The following is a 15,228-nucleotide window of genomic DNA, read 5'->3' as shown; positions in this document are numbered from 1 at the left end:
CCGAAGTAACTAAAGCAAGTATAAGGGGATTACGAGCGCAGCTACTTTTTTTAATCACTTCGTACTTCATTAGACATACAGAGAAGGTTTTAGACTCCATGTTAAAAAAAGTATCAACAGATTAATCTTTTTAAACATGAGAAGATTAATTTCATGTTTTTTAAATTTGTATATGCTTAAATATAGTGCTTTCGTTTCTAAATCAATACTACTTTGTTCTTTATACTTATTGCTATTTTAGTTTTATGGGTAAGGAAGAAACTCGATTTTTAATCACGTCAAAAAGATGTGTTTTAAATTCTTTCACTTAAAACAGAAAACAAAAGCAAGTAACGATTTTTTCTAATAATTATTACTGACCCAGGCAACGCCGGGTATTTTTGCTAGTTTAAAATAATGTTCCCCTGGCAACAGGGGAAAAAGAAACGATTTTTTTTTTTGACATCATGTATTCATTTTAATGAGCTTATTAATTTTAATTATTATTCTTTCGTGTTGAAAGCTGTTAAAGATTTTTTTTAATGGAAAAAAGTGTATTAGCTGCTTTGTTTAAAAGTTGCTGCGATTTTATTTGTTCGTTTTTTTTTTTACGCATGTAATTTTTTTAGATGAGTGAGGAATACTTTATTCCTAGAAATCAGCTTAAAGTATTTTAAAAATATGTTTGAAAAAATTTGCGATTTTAGCTATTTTTGAGATTATTGATCAGGTACTAGAAAGTAGTATGGGTATACGGGAAAGTAGGCTCGTCTAGTTCTAGACAGAACTTCTTGTTCGTTTTTACTTGATGATATTTTTTCTGCAAATGCTCAACTTTCTGTGCTATTTACAGTCTTGAAAATTTGACTCTAGAGTGGTGTGAATGCAGGTTTTTACTGTCATTTAGACAGAATTCCTCCATTTAATTATCTGAAAGATATGTTGCATTGAGAAGCACCCGGGCAACGCCGGGTATTAAGCTAGTTAATAATATTTATCTAATTTTTTAAAAAAAACTGATTTTCAGTGTATTTTGTCGTTAAACGTACTATTTTAAGGGCCATTCCACCGTCACGTGCAGGACAAAAATACGCTTTAGTTTCATTAACATTTCGTCATATTTCTTAATATTTTAATGAAACAGGGGTAAATTTTTTAATCTTTACATTTTGTAAATCTTTACATTTGATACAAAGATACTTCTGACACAATTATATATTTATTAAACAATTGTTTTATTTCAAATAAAATTTATTTACATGCGTCACGTGCGGGACATCCAAAGTCAACCTCTGGTAACTTGCTTATGAATAAGCTCATATTTTTGCTCTATTAATACAGCAATGACGAAACAAATTGTAGATTTCGAAAACTATGGTTCCAACGTAAAAGAAAAATATCTCATTAGTTTAGAAATAATAATTAAAACCATTGAAAAAAATATGTAAATTCCCATTCCATTGAAAATGGTCGTTTTGTCCCGCACGTAACAGTTCCTATATTTCATAAAAAAGAAATAATTTTTGAAGAAAGTTTTTGCTTAAGAAGTCACACATGCGTTTGTGATTTCTTTAGCAACAAAATTTTGTTCATCATCCTTTTAAATTATTATTTTTGATGAAATATAGGAAGCGTCACGTGCGGAACAAAATTACCGTTTTCCGTGGAATGGCCTTTAAGTTATATGGGTCATTTATGGATTGTATTTCAGCATAAAATTTAAAATGAGAAAGAAACTAGGAAAATATTTTTTTTTAATGTTAACTATTTTATATTTTGTTACTTTCTTGATTATCTTTTGAGACGAAGCATAACTTCGAAAAACTATTCCTACATTTACAAAAATGACTAAATTATATGCAATACGTTATAACAACCTGCCACCGATTTCGTTTGGACGACAGGGGTCGTTACAAGGAGCGTCGACTGTATTTCAATTCTAATGGATAATTAAAGACTGCTGATGACCCTAGTAACCTCTACAACAGCACTTCTCTACCTTTTTTACTTCACGACACACTCGATTGTTGCGGCACACTAAGCCAAATTTCATATGTCAATATGGACAATGTTTTCATCATTCACTAATCGAAGCAAGGAAGGGAAAAAAACATCGTTTCCATGTGGATTTAACGTTTCATCTTTTAAATATTTCAGTTTCTTTAGATATTGAATTAAAATTCATCATGAATTTTGGTGATTATTATGACCAGCAAGTACCAAAGTTTCACTTAACACGACTGAGAAAGTTATGTCTGCCTTGAGGGAAAGTGGCGCTTTTTATACAGCTCTATTATGAGAAGAGCTGCGGGAAGTTTTTTAATCGAGGATCTAGCTACAATAGTTTGTTGTTCTTGAAAAGTGCCAATACTAGGATAAGTGGCAACAGTAACACCTCATGAATAACGTGATCAAAGATTTTTAGGTATTCTGTTTTTACTAACAGCCAATATTATAACTGGGGTTTAGTGTCTAAAGGCACTAAACCCCAGTTTTAAGGAGTGGTCGCTCCTAAGATCAGTAAATTTTTCTTATGAAGAAAGTTCCTTTCTGATGCGTCAACGGATCACGAACCCAGTCATATTGTTATATGCAAGTCAACTTGAAGTAGTGCTTAAGCTTTGTTTTAAATCGTGGCCAAATATTCTACTTCCATTTTAAACTTTTCTTTCATGGTGTATATATAGTTGGGGCAAACCTAACCTGGCAACATCGTAATGCTGTAATTTGTATCTGCGTAGCCTTCATAATGCTGCCAGGCTGTTTGCCCCAATTATAGTTGGTTCGTTTAAACATATCCAATGGGCCACGATCGAATTCCTCTGTCTAATGCTGAATTTTTGGTTTGAATCCTTTTAACTGTGCATACATATGAACACGATACCCACCGCGTCCATGAGTTCTTTGATTCAGTTCGTTCCAACCCAAAAATTATTGGCTGGATCTTTCTTTTCAAAAAACAGCGAATCAACGTGTTAAGAAGCAGGAAGTAATGACCTGCCTATCTACGTCTTCCGAAAGCACAATGGAAATATGAGAATTTAGTGGCCTTAATTGTATGAAGTTGGCGGTTTTTACTGCCTCAACCGTGGCTAACTTCAGCTCATTTGTCATACTGTTTGCCAGGAGAGTTTCACGATGGAGAAAACCGATTTGAACACCTAGATTTTAATTTTTCGCATTCAGCATGAATCCTTCGATATTTCCCACCTTTACAACTGCTCCATGACTGCATGCGCATGTGCAGTTGTAACACTGAATCCCGTTGCTTTTTATTAATTAAACTGTAACGCAGAATATTTCATCACAAGTTGCATGATGAGAAAGTTCTTTGCAGAAAATAAAATGATCTTGAATTTCGTCCTCATCAGCAAGAATAGTGCACATTTTATATTTGTTGATTCATCAACTTGAAAATATTTTTTAAAAAAATCAACTACTTGAAGTTTATCAACCACAATAAGCAATCTTGATAGCTTAAAAAGTTTGTTTGACGAAACATACTGAGTTTTCTCTAATTGCAATTACGCAAAATAAAGCCTGTTTCGAAATTTATGATTTACAACCTCTAAGGATAAAGTTCAATGCATAGTCCTGTAACATTAACGTAGATGAAATATTAATCAAAGTTACCCCTCTGTTCTTCGAAATAGTCACTTTTCATAACCATGCACTGCTGCGATCTGCTATACTTGTCCTAGAAACTTTGCAAGAACTCTTCCTTTGGAATGGAGTTTATAAGTTTCGTCACGTTTCGTTGGATGTCAGGAATATCGTCATATCTCTTTCCTTTCAAAGCGAGTTTGAGTAGTGGGAATAGGAAGCAGTCTGTAGGATTTCGATTTCGTGAGTGCGGTGGATATTCAATTTGCACCACTTCTTTTTTTGTCAGATAAATGTTTAGACATTCTCTAAATTGATCTTTTGTTCATTCATGTTCCTGTTCTCAGTTAAGAATCAACGCATTAAACAAGCACCGAGTAAAACCAATCTTACATGAAACACAAACGAGGCTTAACTGAATAGGTTTGGGGCAGATACTGTCTGACCATCGATTAGATGGAAAGGTTCCATGGTTAATAGGCGGAAATGGACGTATCTATTAGTTTATAGGGATGTTTGTTTGTTTTAGATGTGCACTTTTGCCTCTCTATTATTTAGCCTTAGTTTTGTAAAAATGAAAATTTGCTCGCAGCAACATTTTTTAAATCTAAAGTATATTCGATCTATATTCTCACGCCAAAAATTAATTGATTTATTTATTCATAACAAAATGTTGAGCTTTCCATTTTTCTTTTACATTCCTGAACGAAATGAAGATATTTTCTTTTCTTTTTGTTGTTTCAATGGTAACTAAATTGTTTCCCCTTGTTTTATTTTTGAGAATGCAATAAATAAATAAGGCACTAGTGATATTATAAATGCATGCATCAAAACCCCATCATTAATTTCCCCTCTCCCCTGCTAGATTCATTCAGATGGAATCGTCTTGGCAGATTGCCAAATTATATACAATCCGTGGTCAAACAGTAGCCAACATCTGCCGCTGTGCATTTGCAGCGTTTTGTTTCGCCAGTGTTGCCAAATAAGCCACTTAGACTTCATTCATTGAATTTTATTGTCAGAAGTTGCATTACTTTTCCAACTGAAATAAACTTTACGTGTTTCATCATTTTTTTTTTCATTTATGCATACTTCAGATTAAAAAATCATCGCGATAAAGTACTTGAAATTTTTAAAAAGCAAAATCGAATAAGAAACTCACCTAAAGTGATTTTGGCTGGATCCCAAGGTAATTCGTTATAAAACACAGAAAGATTTTTAGTAACGTAATCGCACTTCGACAGCTGAAACTGCTGAGAGCATCGAACTGTACACATCTGAAAGAAACATTTCATGGATAGAAAAAATCTACACTATTAATTATCTGTCATCCATTTACTTTTTGGTTCTTTGTTATGGATTGCACAATGTTAATTTTTGTAAAAGTTTTTCGGAAAAGTTTTCCAAGGAACTTTGTTTGCCTGCTGGGCACATGAGATTGTGCGTTTAAAATGAGTTTTTCTATTTATTCCTTGTATTTTTATAGTGAAATTTAAATATTTATTTTACCAAAATTTCACTGTTGATTTCTTTTTCGTGCCTTCATTTTTCGTTATATATTTGCTATATTTTTGCTTTTACCGGTCAATCTAAAAGTCATGCAACCTGTAAAAAAATATTTCTTTTTAAAAATTCTTTTAACTTAAAATACAAATTATGTGACTGATTGGCTACACTACATTGTTCGAAATGACACACCGTTTTTTCATGGATACTGATACTCTCAGTAGAGTTCGTAGTGTGACCATGGTTATTTTTTGACAAGATTAAAGAATTTTCATTACTGAACGATATTTTAAAATACATGCATTTGAAGCCATTGTTTAAACTTTTAATAATAAGCTGCCGGATGTTTCTGCACCAAATTAAACAATTCTTTCGATTAATATCTCGCTTGCGAGCTGGATATGTTGGGAACCTGAGAAGTAACCTCCTGTTTTTATTGTACCATCACTATATGGAAAATACGAAGAGCAAAATAGCGAATTTCTTTTTAGAGAGTCTGAAATTCGGTTTCACAAATGGATTTATCGCGTATGGAACTATTTTACTTTCTTTACTCTTATGGAACCACTTCTTTACATCTTATGGGGTTACTGACGGAATCACTTACAGATCACCTACTTTCCACATAGGAGACTACATCTTACTTTACATCTTTTGGGACCAGTAGCGTAACTTCGACTGATTTAAAAAATATTTTTTTTTTTTTTTTGATCATTTGAGGCAGTGAGAAGCAAAGGGATGCAAGTGAACTATTTTAAGTTTCGAATAAAACGCGTTTCAAGATCAGATCCTAGGTAAACTTTCATTGAATTTTTTTTCTAAATCATGCTACACAGCAGCACCTACCAGGGCTACTAGTACCATCTCTTGCCCAAAAACAGAAGAGAGGTTCACCTACCCTTTGTACTGGTTATCTCCAAATTTTTACTTTTGCCACTTGCATTCCTTTGCTTCTCACTACCTCATTTGATCTTAGAATTTAAAAAATGCTTTAAAAAACTTTAAAAAAACTCGCAAGAAAAAGAGCTAGAGGGGATATATATATATATATATATATATATATATATATATATATATATATATATATATATATATATATATATATATATATATATATATATATATATATATATATATATATATATATATATATATATATATATATACGAACCTGTAGTCAATGTATAAAGCATTGGTTTTTGAACACTGATAAAATCGTATACAAAAACTTTTCTTTTGGGCACAAAAGAAGTTTTTTTTTTCTTTTTCTCAAAAATAACAAACAGAAGAATGAAAATTTGATAAGACTTCCCTGGGCAGCACGAACTGCGCCCCACCCTATATCCAGTAGCGTACCAAGGGGTTGGAAGGAGTGGTTATCGCCAATACCGCAGCAGTATTTCGACTGATTTTTTTTTAAATTGATCACATAAGTATAAAAATGTTTCATAAATAAAATTTAAAAAAAAAATTAAAAATTAATTTGAATTTTGACATTTGGAATTCAAATTATGTTTTTCGCAAACACGAGTGTGTGTGTACGTAGGCGTGTGTGTTTGTGTCTTTGTGCAGGTATGAATGTGTGGGTAGTTGTGTGTATGAGTGTTTGTGTGAGGGGGGGGGAATGTGTATGTGTGTGTAGGCACATGTGTTTGTGACTGTGTGCAGGCATGAGTGTGTGGGAATTAGGTGTGTGTGTAGGTGTCTGTATGTATACGTGTGTGTGTTTGTGTAGATGTATGTATACGTGTGTGTGTTTGTGTAGGTGTATGTATGTGTGTGTGTAGAGTTGTGCATGTATGCGCGTGTGTGTGGGATATGGATGCAACCCGGAGACGGTTTTCGCTGTAGGAGCAGCATCGTGAGGAGCCGGTCGACGGTGATGCTGCAGAGGGTGCTGGCGGAAAAATAAAATGATAGCACATCAAAACAGTCAAGTGAGAACAATAAGCAATCGTGATTGCTCAATAAAACTCGAGAGAAAAAGAACTAGAGGGAAAAACGAGAAAATCCTTTTCTCATTAAAAAGAAGGGGGGAAGGGGATTTTACCCGTTGCGTGAAATTCTATTTCGATTCATAGAGTTAGCTAAAATTTTTAGCTAAGCACACAATTTGTATGCCAGGGAGCGGTAGTGGAGGGCGTTCTATGCCAGATAATTCCCTTTTTTTCCGGAAGGTGCGACATTTTGTCGTGTATAGCTTGAAGTGTATAGTTTTTATTAAGCTAAGTATTTACTCTCATTATATTAAATAATCTAAGCATAAAAAGTCTTATTTGAACAAAATATTGGGGGGGGGGGCCTTAATTAGCGAATATATAGTGCTTTTATTTTGTCTGTGTGTAAATGGTTGTGTTTTTTGGTCAATTTCAGATTAGCAATGCTTTTTGTATTTGCTTTGCTTTCCTAGTTATAATAGAATTTTTTAAATGCTTGGAGTTTTAAATGAAAACAAAATTCTTTAATAAAATTCTTAATTAAATAAATTATGTTTATTATACATTTTCCTATTGGTTTGAAATAAGTTCTATTAAAAGTTTAAGCTGTTTTGAAAAAAATAATAAATACGTTGCTATAAACGTAACTGAGAAAATGGTTTGTTCTCATTTTGTTCAAGAACGTTCATTTTTTAATTTATTAACGAACTGCAAATACTATTAGTTTTATTGAATTCATGTGAAATGGTGGGGGGAGAACTAAAATTTTTGTGATGGGGAAAATTCTCAATTCGCCGAATGAAATCTCAATTTTACCGAATGATAAAATTCGAGCATGCACACATACGTACATTTTCATCTACTGTGAAAGAGCATTGGGCATCATTGAAAACTATTCAAAAAAAAAAAAAAAATAGAACATTTAAAGTCCAATAGTGTCTCCTAATTTTTCGAATCAATTGGTCAATGCCCCCTCCCCCAAAATGGGGGGAACGCAATTTCTTAACTTTGCCAGGGGCGCCAACCCCGTAGGTACGCTACTGTTTGGGACAACTTACAAAATTTCCATTCAAAGAGTTTGAAATTTGTCTTAGCTTTATCTGAATTTCGAAATACATCTTGAGGGACTACTTATAGATTATTTTATGGGACTGCTTACACTTTTGAAAATTCATGAATTGAACTAGTCCTGATACTAAACAACTCATTTATTTCATCAGTTCTTTATAACTTCACTTTCGCTGAAGGTTTGCTGCTTTGTGTTCGATGTTTAACGTGTTTGTTTCGTAATAAAGTGTTAAAAATATTTGCGTTGTTTTTCCTTACATCATTTGCTACTACTCAAAACTTGCTTTGCATATTGAAACAAAGGGTATTTTTTCTCGATTGCTTTCTTTTTTAAAGTTTCGGCTAAGTGGGTAGATAATCACCCTTGAAGTCAGCTGACCAAGTTCAGATGTCCAAGGTAAAGTTAAAAAATCTGTGCAATTAGTTTTGTACGGCAGGGGCAGCAGCATTGTGATGCTCTGAAAGAGAAAAGAGAGTTTGTTTTCGTTTAAAATCATTCAATTAATTACCAGAAGAGAAAAAAGTCTATAATTAAAGAATTTAATAAAGAAAGAACAGAAATATCGTAAAATATAGGTAAAAATAATTTTGAGCCAGTTTTTTAACAATAAAATAATTTAGAATTACGTAGAAAAGATTTTTCAAATTTGCTTAAATAATCTGCAACAAAAAACACTTCCCGTCAACAAACGGTTTGTCATGTTGTGTTATTTTTGCAGAAATTTTAGCCTAAAATCTATACTAATACTTATAAAAATTAATATTCACACTCTGTCATTATTTCTATTATTCCTAAATCCAACTTAAGTTTGAAAACATTGTGAGAAGATACCTAACCATTAATATACCCAAATCCCCCATTCATGGGTTAATGTGCGAATAGTGAAACTTATGTTTGCCATTTATACGCGGATGTATTTAATAAAGTGAAATTTGTAGAAAACTATTCTAGAAAGTCGCGGTGCTAAGTTAAAACAAGAAAAAGGAAGAAAAAAAGTGAATTTTTTATAGGACAAGAACTTTTGACGGAGATCTTATTACTCAAATGGGGTCGTTTCCAAAATTTTAAAAGTATTTTTTCTGAAAGAGCATGCTTAAAAGCATAGGATCTGACCATTTTTTAACCGACTTCAAAAAGGAGGCGGTTATCAGTTCATACCGTATGTATGTTTTTTTTTTTTTTTTTTTTTTTTTGTCCACTCACAGCGTCTCACCTATTGAACCGATTTTGATGATTCTTTTTTTAATGGATAGGGGACGGCTCAACTTAGGTCCCATTACTTTTTTTGGAAATATTTGTTCTTTAGAAAAAAAGTTATGGTCAAAAAACAGTAAATTTCATGCAATTTCCCTATTAAATGATTAAATACATAATCCATTGTTTCAAAAGTTTGGTGCCATACAACAGTAACATTAATAATAATTGTAGTGATATTTTTGAATGAAGGCTTCTCTGAAGCAAGCAAATCAAGTTTCTTCAGTGTCATTGCTCTATAGTGGGGGTAAACCTAACGTGGAAGCGAGGCTTATGCAGTGATTAAGATCTGCGTAGCCTTCACAATGCTACTGAGTTAGGTTTACTTCATATATATATATATAGTAGTATTTTTATCTATGCCAATAACAGATGATCTGGGCTAAGTAAGGAGATGCAGGATTGCATAAAAAGCAAATATGCTGTGAAATGTAAATTAGTTAGGGAAAACGTAATATTTAAATGATTATAATTAAATTAACACACAAATGAATTCCAGGGAGGAACAAAGATAATTTTTAGTGTCAGTCGCTTAAAGTTTAAAGCATGTTTTTAGTTTTTTTTTTTTTTTAGTATGGAGCAGTTTTATGAAAAAAAATAAGGTGAAGTTTCTTTATAGTAACTTCTTAATATTTCGGAAATACATTTACACTAAAAAGAATGAAATAAAAAAATTTTGAAAAAAAAAATAGAACCGACTTCAAAATTGCTCTAAAAAGTGAAAAATAATTTTATTTTTCAAACACCATCGATAATACTTTTAAACATATTTTTTGAAGTTGGCACAAAAACGATAGATAAAATCATTCACAGCCATAACTCAACTACAGTTATAAATTTAACTAGGCCCAGTTTTTTCATTACCACATACATTATGTATTGATAACAGATATTTGAGTAACGATATAAATGTTTCGTTCCTAACTTAGGATGATTTTCTGAAACAAATATTAACGAAGCATGGTTACACTAGATTTTACTTTTTGTTTTTGTGCCAACTTCAAAAATTATGTTTAAAAGTATTATCGATGGTGTTTAAAGAATAAAATTATTTTTCACTTTTTAGAGCAATTTTGAAGTCGGTTCTTTTTTTTTTTTTTTTTTTCAAAATTTTTTTTTAAATAATTTGTTTACGTTTAATATTTTGAAAACATTACTTAAATTGGAGCGCTTTCATTGTTTACGGCTTCTGCCGATGACATCACAAATGATGAAATGCCATTCAGTGTTGCCATTCACAGCGCAAAATATTTAATTCGCATCTTTACTCACGTGTATTGGCAACGATTGGGTTGATAGCAAGCGTAGAGCGCAATTTTAATTCGCTTCTTGATTATCATAACGTGGAAACGTAGTAGAAAGATGCGGAAAAGTGCACCATTTGTGACGTCATCAAGACCATTCCTTGTTTGAAAAATCGGACATTTAAAAAAAATAATAATAATTTTTAAAAAACTGTTAGGAAAATAAAAGTATTTCCTGGGACCATGTTTTTTTTTTTTTTGCTTATTCTATCCATTTCAATAACTAAAAGTAGTACTTTTGACTGAAGGAAATCCCCCCATTGCCCCAACAGATCCTATTTGTTATCATTTTCTCTTTGTTTACAATTAAAATAATAGAAAGGCAAACCTTTTTTTCACGGATTTTCAACAGTCCATTTTGATTCTGCTTTTGTGATTAGCCAAACTGAGTAGCTTGCCGTGTTTTCCCATGTTATAACGAAATTCCTTAAATTTGTTATCCGAGTTTCTGTCCTCCATTCTTCATTGTGTAGCCGTATTAAGTTTGCGGACCTCTCACAGGTGTTCTAAAATATCTTTAGCTACCAGTGTGAAGACATACTCAGCTCTTACATGATGTTATTAAATTTTTTCTGCAGCTAATTGGTGCACTCTTCATATTGTTGAAATCACAGTTTCGTATAGTTTTAAGAAATTATTGTTGAGGGAAAAATTAAATGTGAAAACCACGGACTACAGCTTTTACTTAATGTAATAACGAGATGTTTTACGACAAAGCATGCTGTAGTAACGTGTTCGAAACACTAAAGCGTTTGCAATGAATGGTATTGAACGGTATAAATTTCTTATGCATGAAATTTATAATTCAAAATAGCCCGTTATTATAAATATTAATTTGCAATATACCGCTGTGCTATACACAAAAGTCACATCTGCACGTTTTAACAAAGATGAGTTATTGTCACCAGGTTGTTCTTTGAGACATATTTTACCCTAGTGGCACTCGCACGGCTTTGCCCGTGATAGAAAATTAAAAGGTCTTTTGGTTCGCCTGTTTATTTACAAATAATGTTTGGTGAATTTCTCGCCAATTGGCTTGCTCATGTTACGGTTCCACTTTATGATAACTTGGTAATTTACTCGTCCATCTTATGATAATTTTGCTCGGGAAAATGTTCTTAAAATTAGAATAAAAAAAGTACAAAATAGAATTTTCGAAAAATCGCTTCGAATTGCACACCCCCATGCTACAAACTAATTCTGTGCCAAATGTCATGAAAATCGGCTGGACGATCTAGGCGCTATGCGCGTCACAGAGATCCAGACATCCTGACACAGACTTGCAGCTTTATTATTAGTAAAGATAAATATAATGTTTTATGGAAGGGATTTTATTTATTTATTCATTTTATTTTTATTTATTTATTTATTTACTTATTTTTGTTGAAAAAGTGGTATCCGTGTCAAGAGTGTGAAGGCGTAAAATTTTAAAGAACTCTATCTCATTTTTAGCTCAGCTGCAGATATCACTTTTGCTTTTAGCACGGCAGTGCACTCATTTAGATAAGCAATATGACCAAAGATTTACTTACCTGTTGTATAGCCATTTCATACTCATATCCAGTTTCAATTATCAATCCATCGGTATGAACATCCGGTAACGAACGATCCCAGTGAATCGTAATCGTTAAACCCGGGTGTTTCCACGATTCAGTAAATTCTTCTGTCTCGGCATCCAGTAAGATTGTCAAATCTGCAGAAAACAAAACAGTAATGTTGCAAGTAATCTACCACTCCAGTTATCTAATTACTCAGTAGATGGCGCGCTTAAACTATAGATATAGAGAAAGTGACTTCAATGACACCATTTATTGAGTATTTAAATATCTAAAGTGATAAACCGCCTGCTACGAAGGTTGGAACTTTAATAGTGGCAACTGTTTACTTTCGTCTTCTGCAAAAGTTATATACACCACCAAATTTTGCCGTCTTTTAATATACAGGGTGTCCTGAAATAGACTGACTGTTTTCAAAAATGCACAACAGTAAAACGGTTAATGATAAAAATCAAATTCCTGCAGAACATTCATGTGATGGGCCGTAAATGTTTTCTACCAGAAATCCAAATTTTTAGTTAAAAAACTTTTCAATAGATGACACTGCAGATAGTAAGCCTGTAAATCAAAAAGTCACCGATTTTTCCTCCGATTGCGACATGTGATTACAGCCGACGGTAGACATTTTGAAAATATTGTTATGTAATTTTGTTCATTAGAAACATTTTTCGAAAAATTATGATGTTATTTTCTATCTTTCTTTGATTTACGCGCTTACTATCTGCAGCGCCATCTATTGGAACATTTTTGAACTAAAATTTGAAACTTTGGAGGGAGAAAATTTATACCCCCCCCCCCCCCCCCACACACACAAATGAATTTTCTGCAAGATTTTTTTTTTTTCATTAACCGTTTCCCTGCTATAAATTTTTGAAAACAGTCAGTTTATTTCAGAACCCTCAGTAGTTACTATTATTGTGCGCAGTAAAACCCCTTTCTAACAATGTGAAACTCTTAAAACACCTAAAACAGCGCCTGTTCAGCTAATTGTCTCAATGGAGCGACCTACTGCCACAAGAGTCTCTAGAAAGGTGCTGAAGCGAACTGTACAAAATGGTTCCTTCAGCTTAGGAGTAAAGACTAATGTCACAAGCGGTTATGTATTTGGTAGTTTGACTTAATTCCGGAGAAAAAGAAACTATTTCGTGGCACTCGTCTCAAAACTGTTCCAAGAGATTCGTGCGGCAGTAGATCGCACCATTAGAACTATCAACAGTACAGGCGTTACTACAGGTGTCCTACGACTTCTACATCGTTGGAAACGGGTTGTACTGTGCTCGGTAGCAGAAACAGCGCGACGCCGGTCGTAGATTCTGGAAGAGATCTGAAGACTATTTCTGAATAGGAAAGTTTTTTTTCGTTTCTGCTGGAATCTTGTAGAATTTGAAATAGAGAAATACAGTTTAGAATGAAGAAGAAAGAAAAAGTAAAAACAAAAATTGCGCTAAAATCCATGAAGGAGTCCTCCGTGGATGAGAGATCAGTAGCTTTTACTCTAGCAGCTGCCTGCGTCCCCCATTACTTCATTTCATTTTCAATACTTTTAGCTTATGTTTCACTTGTAATTTTAAAATCTAGTATTTTATTTTCAAACATTCCCTGCTGACTATTTAAAATAGGTGTTACGACTAATCTAATGCTTGTTTACCTTGCATGCCATTTATTAGTTTTAATCTGCTGAGACTGCTGAGAAAATTTTTGCTCACGACATTTAGAATGAAACAAGGGCACATTTTAATACACCGGGTACTGTATTTAATGCTGATGACTATATTAAAGGGCTGTAAAACCTGGTGGCACATATCACTTTTGTACTAAATGTAGTTAAACAGTTGGCACGATTAAAATTTCAACCCTCGTACATTTGTACCGAATGTTTCATTATTATGTCTAACGTTAATTTATTTGTTTTCAGAATAATTAATATCATCCAAAAAATGAATGTATTGATTTTTAGGATGCATAGATTCATTAAAAGTGCTTAACTCTTGCAGACGCTTTCAAAAGCGTGGCAACACTTAAATTCAACTTTCTAGATAGCAGACTAAACTATTATATCGCAACCGAAAATTTTCAGTTGCTGACCTCGAATCGAGTTCCTTGCTAACACTTGTTTATTTTTTCAACCACTTGTCAAGTTTAATCCTTTGTTATCAAGTTCTTTCAAGTATTATGTCTAAATGTGTTAAAAATTAAATTCATAATATAAACTTCTAGTGAATTCTTTCTTATTTCACAAATAACGTTTGTGGGCTTTCTACAAGAGTTTGCCTCACTCAGAACTGATATTTCAGTTGAACTTTGTAAACCTTTGCTAGGAAATGACTCAAATGTGCTTCAAATTAATTCTAGCAGTGAGGTGTTTTTTTTTTCCTTTCTTTTTAACATTCAGGCTGCTAGAAAATGAGCTTACCTTGCTGATCCTGCCAGAAATCGGCCTCCATGACGGTCAGATACTCCCCGGTCGTCGTATCTCTTGACGAGAAAGTATAACAATTTCCAAAATCAGGATCGAAGAATTCCACAAAATGACTGAACAGAAAAAAAAAGTGAAAGGTAATTGATCTTATTTGTAGAATTAAATTAGCTTAATTAGTGGCGAATTTATCGGTTTGGGGGATAGTCGCAAATTGTTTTGGGGTTCGTTTTGCCTATTACAGAACTGTATGAGATATTTATAATGCGCATTTTTAAATCTCCAATTGTCGTGGGAGTTCCTCATTTTTGCAACAATGGGGTTGTTTCCTTCAGTCAAAAATAGTACTTTTTGTCACTGAAATTGATAGAATGAGTAAAAAAAATAACATGGACCCAGAAAATACTTTCATTTACCCAAAACAGTTATTTTTTAATTAATTTTTTTAAATGCCGATTTTTTAAACAAGGCGTGATCTTGATGACGTCACAAATGATGCTCTTTGGCCTTTGGCGCATCTTTTTACCACGTTTCCACGTTATGATAATCAACAAGCGAATTAAATTTGCGCTCTACGCTTGCTATCAACCATATCGTCGCCAAT

General features: G+C 33.0%; 1 protein-coding gene across 1 annotated transcript in view; it reads right to left on the bottom strand.

Annotated features, from left to right (window-relative positions):
- The window catches only part of LOC129216720 (acid-sensing ion channel 4-A-like), a 105,764-nt gene extending 91,112 nt beyond the window's left edge, over positions 1 to 14,652 (bottom strand). The window contains exons 1-2 of the mRNA XM_054850936.1: positions 14,622 to 14,652; positions 12,185 to 12,345 (exon numbers count right to left, since the gene is read on the bottom strand). Of these exons, the coding sequence (XP_054706911.1) occupies positions 12,185 to 12,345; positions 14,622 to 14,652 (192 nt within the window). The remainder of the gene's footprint in view (positions 1 to 12,184; positions 12,346 to 14,621) is intronic.
- Between the last annotated feature and the right edge of the window lie 576 nt (positions 14,653 to 15,228).

Source organism: Uloborus diversus, chromosome 2, assembly GCF_026930045.1.
Source record: "Uloborus diversus isolate 005 chromosome 2, Udiv.v.3.1, whole genome shotgun sequence".
Classification (NCBI taxonomy): Eukaryota; Metazoa; Arthropoda; class Arachnida; order Araneae; family Uloboridae; genus Uloborus; species Uloborus diversus.
This window is presented reverse-complemented; position numbering and strand designations above follow the sequence as displayed.